At 45.0% G+C, this 13,928-nt stretch overlaps 2 protein-coding genes across 5 annotated transcripts; both read left to right on the forward strand.

Moving 5' to 3' along the window:
- Window positions 1-7,091: 7,091 nt before the first annotated feature.
- On the forward strand, window positions 7,092-11,316 carry LOC100834781 (2-oxoglutarate-Fe(II) type oxidoreductase hxnY). Of its 4 annotated transcripts, none has more exons than XM_010232262.3 (11): window positions 7,092-7,435; window positions 8,805-9,000; window positions 9,132-9,230; window positions 9,460-9,511; window positions 9,803-9,939; window positions 10,019-10,107; window positions 10,200-10,258; window positions 10,372-10,428; window positions 10,638-10,683; window positions 10,869-10,948; window positions 11,061-11,310. In XM_010232262.3, exons 1-11 carry the CDS (start codon window positions 7,349-7,351, stop codon window positions 11,149-11,151), a joined length of 993 nt encoding a protein of 330 aa, XP_010230564.1. In that variant the 5' UTR covers window positions 7,092-7,348; the 3' UTR covers window positions 11,152-11,310. The 4 variants fall into 4 exon arrangements, with proteins under 4 accessions (XP_010230564.1, XP_010230566.1, XP_003564645.1 ...); XM_010232264.3 differs by having other exon boundaries at window positions 9,803-9,924; XM_003564597.4 differs by having other exon boundaries at window positions 7,095-7,435; window positions 10,019-10,119; window positions 11,061-11,316.
- A 168-nt stretch (window positions 11,317-11,484) lies between these two features.
- LOC104582511 (putative disease resistance protein RGA3) lies at window positions 11,485-13,904 on the forward strand. The gene has a single exon (XM_014899081.2). The coding sequence runs from the start codon at window positions 12,137-12,139 to the stop codon at window positions 13,160-13,162; it is 1,026 nt and encodes a 341-aa protein (XP_014754567.1). The 5' UTR covers window positions 11,485-12,136; the 3' UTR covers window positions 13,163-13,904.
- Window positions 13,905-13,928: the final 24 nt, after the last annotated feature.

Genomic DNA, 13,928 nt, shown 5'->3' on the forward strand with positions numbered 1-13,928 from the left:
TGAGTGACCTTGGTTAACGGACGGCCGGCGGAAAACTCCACTCGCACACAACCAAGTCGGCTCTGCAGCATCCGAGGAACTTCACGACCACAAGTGCCAAGTTCTTTTTTTTTCCTTTTCCTTTTTATCGTTGAGACAAGACGCGTTACAAGTTTGTGTGAATTTCTTGATCGCTGCCTACTCCCTCCGTCCCATATTAAGTTCTCTCATGTAATATGTTCTTACTTAATATGGGACGGAGCGAGTACTTGTCGTTATTTTAGTGCAAGTTTGTAAAAAACAACGACAAATATTTAGAAACAGAGGGAGTACTGGCCAGAGAGACGAATACTTGCTGTGTATTGGTTCATGTATAACGGAGTAAAAATGTTATAAATAGTACTCCTACACATTTCATTGATCAGATTGTTGATCTAGGAATACTAGAAAAAGAATCCGTGCGATGCTACGGAACAACGGAAAGTGTATCAAGCACGAGCCGGTGGAGGCGAAGTCTGAACATTAATTTTTCGATTGGATTGATTTCCATACTGAGATTGATACCGAGATTTTTTGTTTGGGTTTGGATTGATTTTCATACTGAGATGGATACGAAGAATTTTGGATTTCATGCTAAGGAGATTGATTTATTTTAGGACTGTTCGTATTATGCTGTGACAAATTTGGACCGTACGATAACTTTCGGTAAATCTAAACCGTAGAATTTCTGCTATTGAAATCGTGAATAAGGCAGGAAGGAAAGAAAATAAGGGGCAGTGGCATGATTGTAATTTTAACGAAGTTGACCGACCAACACCGACCAACGGCGCCCACCCATCACCACCGATTTCAATTTAATATATTGTAATAGATTTGTGGGGCTTATGTACCGGAGCGGTGCGAGTGCTACGCAAGGATAGATGGGTATTTATAGTTAGAAATCTATAGAAGGTCTATGGTTCTAAGGAAAGACGAGGTATTTATATGTGTTTTATTATGCGAAAGAGATTTTATTGACAAATTTAAAAGAAAACTACAATCCTGAGACTGAACAAAAGTTGGAATCACAAGCACATTCGGTGCACTGTCTTGATTGATTTTCGTGTCGTCTTACGTATTTTTACCGAATCATTTTTTACAAGATAGTACTCCCTCCGTTCTATAATTCTTGTCTCAAATTTGTTCAAAAATGGATGTACCTATTAATAAAAAGCGTCTAGATACATGTAATATTTCGACAAGAATTACGAAACGCGGGGAGTATTATTTAAGAAAACTACAATCCTGAGAAGAAACTACGGTATGAATCACTGCACAAAGGCATTAGAAATTGTATGGTTGGAACCAGCGCACAAATGTAGTAGAAATTGTGCGATTGAAACCAGAATCGAAAGGTGATAGGATCTGTGTATTAAAACTCAGTGCGGAAACGTAGCAGATTTTTTCTTTCTTTCCAGATCCGTTTAATTGAAGAAAGGAAGACATCAGCTAAACTTAGTACTCCCTTGATCGTCCGTCTCTATGTTCTTACTCACTAAAACACGTATAGATACATGCGTATTTAGATAAAGTTGTCACGCTATCTTATTTGGAACGGAGGAGTGGCTCTTTGGAGCAAGAAAAAAAACTCTCTACAAATCCAAGTCACTTATTTCCGGACAGAGGAAGTACCAAAGAGACAGTAAAAGAGAACAGAGAGTGGATATATTTACTGTCCAAGTTAAAAAGGGTTTACTCGGATTGTTCTGAATATAAACATTTAGTCCGTAGGATGGATCATCCGATGGTAACCGCGAGAAAAGGAGATTGGCAGGATCCTTGTTTTGTTTTCTACTGCTAGTCATTTGGAGATGGAGATTTTGGCAGGATTTGGCGGCGCATGACACTCTACAGGGCTACAGCAGCTAGCTCCCCTGAGCATTTATCGGTTCGAAGGCGATTGCAAGAGTGGCAGCTGCAGGCAGGCAGAGCCGCACACGTACGTCTCGCTCCGCCCGCTCATCACTCGCAAGATTAAAATCCATGGAGATTTGCAAGCAAACTGCAATTTTCAAGATGCCGAACGATATCATGATAGAACATCAAAGAATTTCTTGTAAATTCACATTTATTTAAGTATATCAATTTGAAGAAAGATCCTGTACAGCAAAGCAACAACTCCGTTTTCTTCAGAAAAATAGCAGGTTCACTAGCATGCCACTTCAGGAACATTCTTCAGCAAAGAAACATGTGCAAACGCAAGTCGCCGTTGCCTTGGACGGCCGCTAGTCCTTCGGGCCTTCCCAACGGGGGCGGGAGGCGCGGCGATGGGCGCCTCGACGGACAATCGGCGCCGGGGCGGTGGGGACAGGTGGCGGGCTGTTTCCCGGCGTGTCGTCGGAGCCGCGGATGGGAGGGAGCGCCGGTGGCCTTTGATCGGGGGAGAGGAGCGCGTGGGGCAGGAGGGCGCGACGGCGGCGGCGTTGGATGGGGGAGAGGAGGGCGGCGGCACTAGATCGGGGGAGGGAGCGGGCACGACGGGTTGAGAGAGGAAACCAAAGGATCGGCCCAGTTTCACACCGTTTGAGCCGGCCCGTGCGGAAAAGAAATCCTTATACTGCTCATTTTATCAGGAAAGTATACATTGATCTGCATCCTACGATTATGGAAAATGGACGGCCCGTACGAGAGAAGAGCTCTCGTACATACATGCTGCCGTTCGCCGCACGGTCCGCATAGGATCGGGGTTGGAAGTTGGGTCGGTCTCTATCGATCTCGTCTCTCATCTCCTGCACTTTTCGCAGCCATATACTATTATTATGTGCATGGCGCGCATGTGTGCATGTGCGTTTCCCAACGAGGAGGGGCATGGAGCTTTGGCTACTACGCGTAGCACGGCATTCTGCTTTACCTTTTTCCTCACCCCTTTTCTTCCTTTCCTCCTCCTCGCCGGGAGTTGCACGCATGCACAGTGATGGTCAGCTAGCTTTTCTTATCTCGTTGGAAAGATCAAACCCCAAGCCCGGCCGCTGGTGCATGCAAGCAGGGAAAAGATGTAAAGAGGTCAGGGTGAGAAGGTAGGTTCACACCGTGCGCTACAACTGGTGGAGTGTATCATCTTCTTCTTCAATCTGCCTACAGTAGTAACACGGTTACACGGGTTGCTTTCCGTGCCATGCATGCATGGTCGAAAGCTACTACTGCTACGGATTAAAGCATCTCTGACTTCCTGGCTCAGCTAGATAGCTGCCTTCGAACTTTTGCTTAGCTTTTGGATGCTTCTCCTGGCTCCTCTCCTCTCCTGCCACTGCCATCCGTCTCCCCTTTCGTCTTCCACCACCATAGGCTTCGACGCTTCGCACGTAGCATCCTCTCCAACAGAAGCGTATATACTATGGACCAACGGCATCCCTTGACACGTGTACGTTCCAAAAGGGTGGATCCATACCTTAATTACAATGAAAACTACCCGGATTGTTCGATGCACTTTAGCTACCATGCGCGTAAAATATATGGTGTCTTCCCGGAAAATTACGGGATCGATCGACCTGATGCAGTGAACATATATATGCAGCTATTGGATGACAAAAGCATGCACAAATTAAAGCAATTGGACCTGTATTGATGGCTGTGCTGACGCTGGCAGCTGGTGTTGCCGGCCGGTTAGGTTCCTGTCGGTTTATTTGCAGAAAACGAGCTGACTTGCACGGCTCCAAAATTTCGGCCAAATATATAGTCTACTCTCCTAAGCGGATTTCTACTCCACATAGCACAGCCGCCCTATGTTAATTTCAGCGAGACTACGTACAGAGACAAGATAGATAGAATTTGGTAGTACGTAGTATAAAAAGTTTTGTAAATTAACACACGAGCTGATGAGCTAATAGTCACGTGCATGCACACTGATGAGTTTTCAGCCAGGATATTCTAGCTACCTCTGTAGATGATCATTGATCGGTGTACTACAAAAATTAATTCCAAGTGTTACTGATATATAAGAAATAAATTGGCCGCCTTATATAATTCACTTGCACATATGCTTCCAAAAATATAGTCCTGGGGCTACACCTTAGCCAGGTCATGAACCTAGCTAGCTCGGCAGCAGCTTTTCCGGCATATAGGATAGCAACCCGTTCGTTGCGCTCCCGACGTCCATGTCGTTTTCGTTCATAATTTCCTAACCCTTTCTTCTAGGATCATATAATGTGCACAGGACCGGATCTCGCTTTCTCGTCTATCATGTGTGTTTTTTAATCTTATCTGCTCCATACACGTGTTCGAAGCACAGGCGTGGATCACAGTCCGAATAATAAATATATGCGAATAATTGAGGTGCAGGACCCCCTTTTTTCAGGTTGTGTAGTAAGCAATGAGATGTCCATTAACCAAACTGAGCACAAAACAAGATCAACGTGGAAGAACGACTACCGTGCCCGCAACTACCACAAATTAAGACGTGCTCTTACAAAACCAAACCCTTGAAAATAGAGATGGACCTCAGGATTGAAAGAGACACAATCACACGAAGACACACGCTGCTTCTAAGAATTAACGGTTTTGACCGCCAGACCCATAGGTGCCTGTCCGCACAAGCTGAAATATGCCCCGCTTTCTGTTGATTACCACAACAGAAGCCCTACGTGAGAGGCAAGACCGTAACGGCGATGATAGAATGCATGTTGGTCCCGGCATCGCTCCAAACTTGGCACATCCATGTATGGAGTCACCGGCCGGCTTATGGAGATGAAACCTCAGGTGAAAGAAAGAGCCGAATAAGAAAAGTCCAAGGAGAGACAATGATGATCTAGCCCCGCAGGCTCCGGAAGAGGATCCGACATGCCGATGGAGAGGCCGGAACATGATTATTGTGACGTCCACTGTTGTTCATGCCATGAATGGAAGAACAACTAGAAACAAACTTAGAAAACATACCACAAACACAACCGAAACTACCAAGACAACAAAAGATGAGGTCTTTCCTACCTTGTGATGTCGAGGAGGATGTGTCAAAGACACTGGCGATAGGATCTAGGAAGGGAGAGCTGAGGAGATGTAGAAGTTGAGACCTGTTCAATCGATGCAGAGTCCGGGGCGATCCTCCCTTTTCAAAGAAATAAGAATATATGATAATTGTGGGAATCACGTATATGCTACAAGTAAAATCATTGCTAAAGTAGCCGGACATGTTTGATTCATAGGGATTGCCAGTGCTGGATCGACAAATATTTTCTAAGTTTGCTCGATCAAGCTTTTCCACTAGCTCGATCTATCTAGAAGATCCATGCATCTTTGGGTAATTTTTAGATTCTTACAAATATGGAGTATTAAAATGTTGACTGTGAAATCTTTAGGAATCAAGCCTCACATTGTGAACTCTCCATGTTTCAAATAGAGTACCTAACACGGTTTTTTAGAAACAATGAATTATATTGTAGACGCTCATATATACCACCATACGCTTGCCCGCGCACAGTGAGAGAGAGAGAGAGAGGGAGAGAGAGTTTATAAAACAAGAAAGACACATCGCTATTGACAAGTCTATCATCTGCACCGAAAAGATGTCGAAGTTCCACTCCCATTTACATAGGACGTCTAACTAAAGTGTGCGATGGCAGAAAAAGAAAGAGCCGATCTATCCTTTTACCAAAGCAAATTAAGCTTTTTAGCAAGTTGATTAGTGGCTTCCTAAAGCTAAAGATGGATCTTGCCAAGCTAGTGATGGCACGTGCACCTGCCTTATCAGCTAAGCTATGGACGAAATGAGAAATAAAACACCACGATAAGCAGTACGGCGTTCTTTCCTTCTCTCCCTTTCAGTACTTTTTGAGGATCGATCGATGATTCGATGTAGTGCCACTCGTTTCGATCAGTAGCAGGAAGCCAGGAATATTCCGTTTGCTTGTGTATCAGAGGATCGATTCCTTTTCTCCAAGAGCCTGTTTGGAGTGACCAAGGGCAAATGTGGATAGCAATTTCTCAACCAAAGATTGCTGGCCAGCTGCTTGGAAGGAGTTTGTGAGCGTTTATTTGAGTTTCAGTTAGCTGCAGATAGTTTCCCGAGTTCAATATGGGCCCAGGAGGAGTTTGCGAGCTTTTGTTTCTGGTGCGTATTCGGTTGAATTTTGTAAATACTGTCAGGAAAAGAAAAAGCAACAGCAACAGCAGTGGGCTGCGGCTGCGGCGAAGGCTTTGAAGATGTGGGCTTCTGCGTTCTTCGGTGGAGAAAGCCCTGCCGGATTTACGGTATGCTAGACATGGGCTGCTGCGCTGAGAGATTACACACGACATTGAGCCCAGACGGGGAGGGATTCTACTAGTTCGCAAGGCCCATATGCTCATTGACGGGCTGTTTCAGCTATCCTCTCACAGCGCGTTTTTTCCCGGTGCTAGAGCCAGCAGGCCTCCTGATCCTGAACAGAGCACGAGTTATTTATTTGTTCCCTTAGGTCCTTTTTGTTCTCTTTCCAAACAAGAACACTTTCAGATTTTGTTTATGTTAGTTTAATTTAAAATATTTATGAATTAAAGAAGATATCATATAATTCCGTTATATGTTTTCAATTTTGAATTATCTTTCGTTGCTACTCAATTTTTCCCGTATTAACTGGAAATTCTAGCAATAACGTGCCGAACATCATCTAATTATTATAACAGCTTGCATTATAACAGCTTGCGTTAAGGGCTTGAGATCATTACAAGATGCATGGTTAGACCTAATAAATCGTGATGGAAGAGCACATGCATCTATCGAGCTCACAAGCCCTGGCATTCACAATTTCAACATGGGAACTTGGTGATGATTCTCCGACCTGTCCCTTTTGGAAGGCAACACCTGAAGTCGGGACGAACAAGAACAACTAAGCGACCAGCTTTACGTACCCAAGTGACCCTCGGTGATGATTCTCTGGCCTGTCACTTTTCAGAAGAGCCGAAGACAAGAGGAAAATTCGTTGCCATCAAATACGACTCCATCCATTATCCATCCATAGCTGATTAGATTCGGATGATGACATCAACAAAAGCATAAAGTGTCCCAGAGGAGGACGAACGCAAATAATACAGCCACAAATTTGCCAGTAAGAAGAATTATTTTTCTTGGTCCAAAGACCAAGTCTTTTCCCAGCCACCAAGAGATCACTTGCGTTTGCCCTTTTTCGCTCTCAACAACCTTCCTTCCTGCAACTTCTTCCACCCACCCCAGCCGTCGGCGCCCTATATATCGCCGTCCGGCTCCAATTCGGCGGCCCCAACCTCTGCGCGCGGCGACAAAAGACTACCAGAGTCTCTAGAGCCTACACACGCGGCCGCGAATCGAGGCCGGCGGCGGTTGCGAGGAGAGGCAGAAGCCGCAGGGATTAGGTAGGGGGCGGGGAGAGCGCGGCGGCGGCACATGGAGAGCTCGACCTCGAGCACGAGCCTGAATTGCATCAGCCTGTCGGACCCGGACATCCAGAGATCGGTCGCGCTCCTCAAGCAGGTCTTCCCACGATTCATTTTCTTGATAATCGCAGGATTTTTAGTTTGTATGAGTAGCGGGAAGCTTGCATCTTTCCTTCTACAGAAAGTCGGCCACGGCTCAATTTTCTATCCTTCTTGGAATCTTGGGTTATTTGCCTGATTATCTGTATGCAGAGTTTGTTTCGTCCAGCACGTTTTCAATTAAAAGAAAACTGTAATATGGTAGGCATATGCTTGTTCAGAAGGCAGGTTAATGCATTGCTTTGCAGTTATTCTTGTAGAGGACAAGAGTTGGTGCATAAGCTCAGCAAAAGCAATGGGCTTGACCTCTGTTTTTCTCTATTGCAGTGGTTATGCTTCACTGACCACACCATACTAGTATTGGGTTCTACTCCCATTTTTCAATTGGTTGTTGCTTTGACCTCGTACATGATCTATTAAGTACTCTGCATTCAGAAACAAATAATTGTGAAGGGGTAGTGTCACCGAAAGTGAGTTGCAAGTTAAGGCTCAAGAAAATTGCATCCCGTAAGGACATGGACTATATTTGTTGCTCTTTATTAAGTGGAGTCTTAGCAATGCACAAACTATTTGCAGTTTCATACAATTTTTAATAGAATCCCTGAGTATGCCAAGACGACCTCTTGACCTCTAGGAAAGTTTATAAAAAAACAATCATATACTCCCACCATTCCTTAAATCAGGGCGTATATTGTTTCTTTTGACCGCCTTTGACCAAGGATTACTTTGTCAACATGTGACTTATGTGATACAAATCATAACCATAAACAAATACTTTTGAATACGAATGCAATGATATCAATTTTATTTCACAAAAAAAATATTAATAGACAAATTCTTGGTCAAAGGCTCGGTCCAAGGAAACAATATACACCCTAATTTAAGAAACAGAGGGAGTATTCTGTAAAAGCACATGTGTGCTTATTGTGAAACATGTAGTTACCAATACAGCACTTTACCACTCAACTTCGATATCATAATCCTAGTCTTGAAGTACAGCAGTCACTAGTTGAACTTTACTAATACATCAGTTTACTAATCAAAGTATTACATGCTGTAAGGGTTTCTGTTTTAGATTAATGATTTCTAGCTGTACTATTAATTTAGTTCATTTGCCATTATATCTGTGCCATGTTGTCTTGTTGCTTGCTCTCTTGAATATCTGAAATTTACTCTCCAGCATCCAAAATATGAGCTATTGCATACTATATTCTGCTCTTATTGCATTGCAGATTTGGCACTGCGAAAAATGGGTCACTTGGCATGCCATGATGCATCCTTTCTGATATTTAGTGTTGGCGTCACGGTCACTATGCTACTAGTTCTGTTTCTTCTAATAGCTTTTGACGTTCCATATTTTATCTTAGGCATGTCTGGATTCAGGCTTTTTCTACGTGCTGGATCATGGAATAAGCCAGGAGTTAATGGATGAGGTTTTTGCCCAGAGCAAGAAGTTCTTTGAACTCCCAAACAGTGAGAAAATGAAGCTTCTCCGAAATGAGAAGAATCGGGGGTATACACCTATGCTAGATGAGATTCTTGATCCAGAAAATCAAGTGAATGGTAATTTATTGATTTGCACGTGCCTTGCTACTTGCTACGCCGAAGTTCGCATTTCATGAGACACCAACATGGTATAGAGGAACTGCACCGCAAGTTGAGTTTCTTACAGTTGACACTTAATGTCTCTCTAGGTGACTACAAGGAAGGGTATTATATAGGTGTTGAGGTACCTGCAGATGATCCACAATCAAACAGGCCATTTTATGGTCCGAATCAGTGGCCTTCTGAAGGTAAGTTGTCTCTGATTTGATTATATTTGTTACTAAAGCACCTGTTATAAAGAATGAATGATAAATTTATAACAGGATCTATCATGGTTTGAACTGTAACATCTTCCAATCTATCGCAAGCTTGTAACTGGTACCGTGGGCATTGTGTAATTGGTATTTGGCACCTAAGAGTAGCTCCTTCATCATCGTATTTACTTGTTTCATATATACTTTCTTATTGCTCTCACAGAAGTATTGCCCAAATGGAGGGAGGTGATGGAGGAATATCACAGGGAAGCATTGTAAGTAGACTGTACACTACCCCTTGTACTCTGTGAAGTCCTAGTGTATATTGATTAGTTTAAAACTTAAGATTTTGAAAGTGGTAAATGATGATCCATAAAGTTATAAGTAACTCAATCCCAAGGAATAAGTAGCATACCCAATTCCTGTACCTGAGTTTGCAGCTAAAAAATGGCTTCGAAGTATTCAAGGAAATGTCATTTTGGATCGTCTTATTGTAGCCTCTTGTAAATGGAGTTTTAGTTCTTGGATCAGAGGTGATACTGTTCTTACTTAGCCTGCTTTTGCAGGAGAGTGGCAAAATCAGTAGCAAGGATCATTGCTCTTGCTTTGAACCTAGATGAGGACTTCTTCGATACACCTGAAATGCTTGGTGATCCTATAGCCACATTAAGGCTCCTGCACTACGAAGGTGGACGAGAAACAGGTCACTCTTTCGTGTCAATGATATTATTCAGAAAGAATCATGATGGATCCTTCCATTTTGATGTCTTTTTTGTTACCAGGTCAAGTGTCAAATCCTTCCAAGGGAGTTTATGGAGCGGGTGCACATTCGGATTATGGCCTGATCACTCTCTTAGCAACTGATGACGTGGTTGGTCTTCAAGTAATGTATCTTGGACCTATCTTCTCTTATAAATTGTCTTTACATTTTATTAACTAGGATTTGCCCTCTGAATTCTACAGATATGCAAGGACAGCAATGCTCAGCCTCACGTATGGGAATATGTAGCTCCAGTGAAAGGGTTAGCCTGTTAATCAAATTAATTTCACTTATCTTAGTTGGTGAAGGCGTGAAATTTTGACATGTTCATCATAAGGTGAAGACCCTTACATTTTTGTTGCCTTTGATTCACAGTGGCTTTATTGTAAATCTTGGTGATATGCTCGAACGGTGGAGTAACTGCATCTTCAGGTTAGACAATCTCTTATGGCATGTTCTTAGTTCTTATCGGCATTGCAGTATTGTTGTTCTTTCTTATTTGCTTAATTTGAGAAGAAAAAAACATTGTCGCTTCTAGAGCGAGCTGTGTATTCAGGGTAAATTAACTGACATAAATATTTTTTGTGGTTTCGTTATTGTCACACTATTATCTTTTAATAAAATTGTTTCCACACTTGCAGGTCAACTTTACATCGAGTGGTACTCAGTGGACAAGAGCGTTACTCTGTAAGTTACCTCTACTGTAAAAGCAATCTATTTTGCATATCCGACATGAGTTGAACTAGCGAAAAGAAGTACAACATGCAATCTTCATTTATGCTATTGGTATCATAAAAGCTGGTTTAAGCTAATCCAGCGAAACAACATAAAAAAAAAGGTTAGTTTTAATCAAGCTGTTTCTCTTGGAACAGATTGCCTACTTTGTGGAACCAAGCCACGACTGCATAGTCGAGTGCCTGCCAACCTGCAAATCGGAGACAAATCCTCCAAAGTAAGTCTTAGCTCCTTCTAACGATGACTAAAACTGATCACCTGCAGCATCTTAATTCATCTCATCAGCCCCGTACAAGTCTAAACGTCTACGATTTCGATTTCTTGATCAGGTTCCCTCCGATAACTTGCTCTGCATACCTATCCCAGCGCTACAAGGACACGCATGCAGATCTGAGCGCTTACAGCGACGGCAAAGCCTGAAAGAAGCTCTAGTTTTTTTTGCCCTCTTCTGTCTTGTCTCGCTGTCTACCTAGTATATGACATGTAATCTCGCAAGTCACAACAATAATACCCTAGGGCGGAAGATGGTAATGTACTAATGTGCTAATTTATATAACCTATAAAGTTGATTCCCACTAACTACAATTAATGTTTGCAAGCTTGACATGCAAGGTGTCCACATCATACACATCATGGACATTCAAAGGCTCCACATCACCATCCATATCATGTGTTATTGAACATTAGGAATTCATTTTGGTGGTTCATTCAAATTTAATATTTTGATACCTTAAATTTTTCATCTTCATGTTGCATATAAATATTTCACCAAACACACATATTTTCATTATATGTATGTCATTTTTTCTAAGATCTACAAATATTCAGGTTGACGAAATTTCACTTTTCGGTTTTTTCGAAATTGTTAATGTTCATGCACATCAAAATTACACATATTATTTTGTTGCATAGGTGTTATGAATGATAAATTGTTTTGTCTTACAATATTCATATTTATTTTACATTAAATCATATTATTATCATTTGTTTCTAAAATCATATCCAGACGTGCATATAGAATTTTTCGCGGCAACGCGGGTAATCACCTGCTATATGTATATCAGTGTAACCATAGTTGTGCAGATGCCATCCATTGCTCGTCAGGGAAAGCAATCAATGTCCTTCTCTCTGAATGTGTACCAAGCTTCTGGGTTTGGCCTATGTTCTGAACGAGTTCCAGAGTTTCACTTCTCGCAGTCACTTTCGGTTGTGAGCTGCAAGGCGCGGAGGAAAGTGACAATCGGCCTGTACATGGAAGTCGTCGGTCAGAAGGAACCGAGAAGCAATCCCCATCAGTCTCCACCATCATGAGACTGAACTGAACTGAAGTCTAACTTTAGTCGTTCGTTCTCTTATAAAATTTTGAACATCTCGAGCGTGTGTGGTTCAGATTGATCGAATCAAGATGGAGTTCGCCAGGGACGTGGTTCTTCCGGCGGCTCTGTCGGAGCTTCTCTCCAGGCTCTTCTCCTTGGCGCTCACCAATTTCTCTTGGCTGGCTACCGGCAACGGCGGGGCAGAGGACGCGCACCGGCGCAGGCTCGAGCGGCTCTTGGCGAGCATCGGCAGCACGGTGGAGGAAGCCGAGGGCCGGCACATCACCAACGACCACCTCCTCTCCCAACTCAAGGTGCTCTCCGACGGCATGTACCGTGGCCGCTTCGCCCTCGAAGCCACGGGTGCCGACGCCGACGCGGACTGTCGACAGCGAACCGGCGCGCTGCCTTCGCCGTTCAACAGCGCCAAGCGTCTACGCCTCATCTTCGGCCGCCGCCGGGACAGTAAGCACGGCGAAGACAAAGACAAACTCGCCGCGGCGGCAATCGAGGATCTGGAGAGCCTGACGCGGGACTGCATGAGGGAGTTCGTCAGCCTGGTGCAGGGCTACCCGCGACGACGGGTGCTCCGGCCCGTGGCCACAACGCTGTACATGGACCGGCGCGTCTTCGGGCGGCACGTCGAGACGGAGCGCGTGGTCAACTTCCTGCTGCGGCCGGCCTCCGGTGCGCCGTGCCTAAGCGTGCTCCCCATAATCGGCTGGGTCAAGTCGGGGAAGACCACGCTCGTGAAGCACGCCTGCCAGGACGAGCGCGTGCGCGGCCACTTCTCCCTCGTCGAGTCCTTCCAGGCGGACCGAGTCGTCAGGAATGGCGGGCGCCCGGGCCAGACCGTCTGGGCCAGCGACGGCGCCGAGTACCTCGCCGGCTTGCGCACAATCCTATCAGATGAAAGGTTCTCGGCGCGGCGATCCGTGCTCATCTTCGAGGACGCCTGGCCCATGGACGCGTCGGCATGGAGCGCGCTCGCCGCGTCGCCTGCCGCCTGCAGCTTGGCAGCCGGGAGCAAGCTCCTGCTCACGAGCCGCGACGCCGACCACGCGTCAATCGGGACAGAGGAGGCCGTGCTTCTCCGCCCGCTGCCGCAGGAGTAGTACTGGTACTACTTCAAGGCGCTGGCGTTCGGCGGCACGAACCCCGCCCAGCACCCGAGGATGGCGGCCATGGCCAAGGAGATGGCGCGGCAGCTGGGCGGGACGTTCTTGGGCGCGAGGATGGTGGGCGAGCTGCTCAGCTCCAAATTCGACGCCCGGTTCTGGCGCCGCATGACGGAAGCCATAGTCAGGTGCTCCGGGAGGCGGCCCGTCCATGTCAACTTCCTGCTTGAGCTCCTGTCCTCGTCCTGTGGGACGCTGCAACTGCAGTCGTATGGCTCCTGCAACAGCCCTCCCAGGCTGACTCTTCGTGACGCCTTGTGTAACGATGCCGAAGGGGCTGGTATCACCGGCGGGCATTCGGAGAGTGAGGATGGGTTTACTACCATCCATCTCTGCAGGGAGACCCTGTACTTGGATCATTGGTATACCATCACTCTTGCCCGGAAGTAGTGAGGATGCAAGTGTGCGCCGCAGTTTATAGGGTTACGGCTGAGTTTTATGCGCATGGAGCAATTGGTCATCCGAACAAAGATTTGAGAGAAGGTATCAAGGACCAAGATTCGGAGATAGGACACTCCAGCAAGTTCACTAGACACGCACGTTTTCAATTCTTTTGCTACCATACTGATTTGTTGCCTCTTGCTTGTAACTTGATACTATTAAGTAAGTTGTGTAAAAACCATAGCTTGTATGGTCGTTGGTGTGCAAATCCCCAAATACGACATCATCTATGTTGGAACATCGGTAGTGCTAGATTTTGCGA

This window comes from Brachypodium distachyon, chromosome 2 (genome assembly GCF_000005505.3).
Source record: "Brachypodium distachyon strain Bd21 chromosome 2, Brachypodium_distachyon_v3.0, whole genome shotgun sequence".
NCBI lineage: Eukaryota > Viridiplantae > Streptophyta > Magnoliopsida > Poales > Poaceae > Brachypodium > Brachypodium distachyon.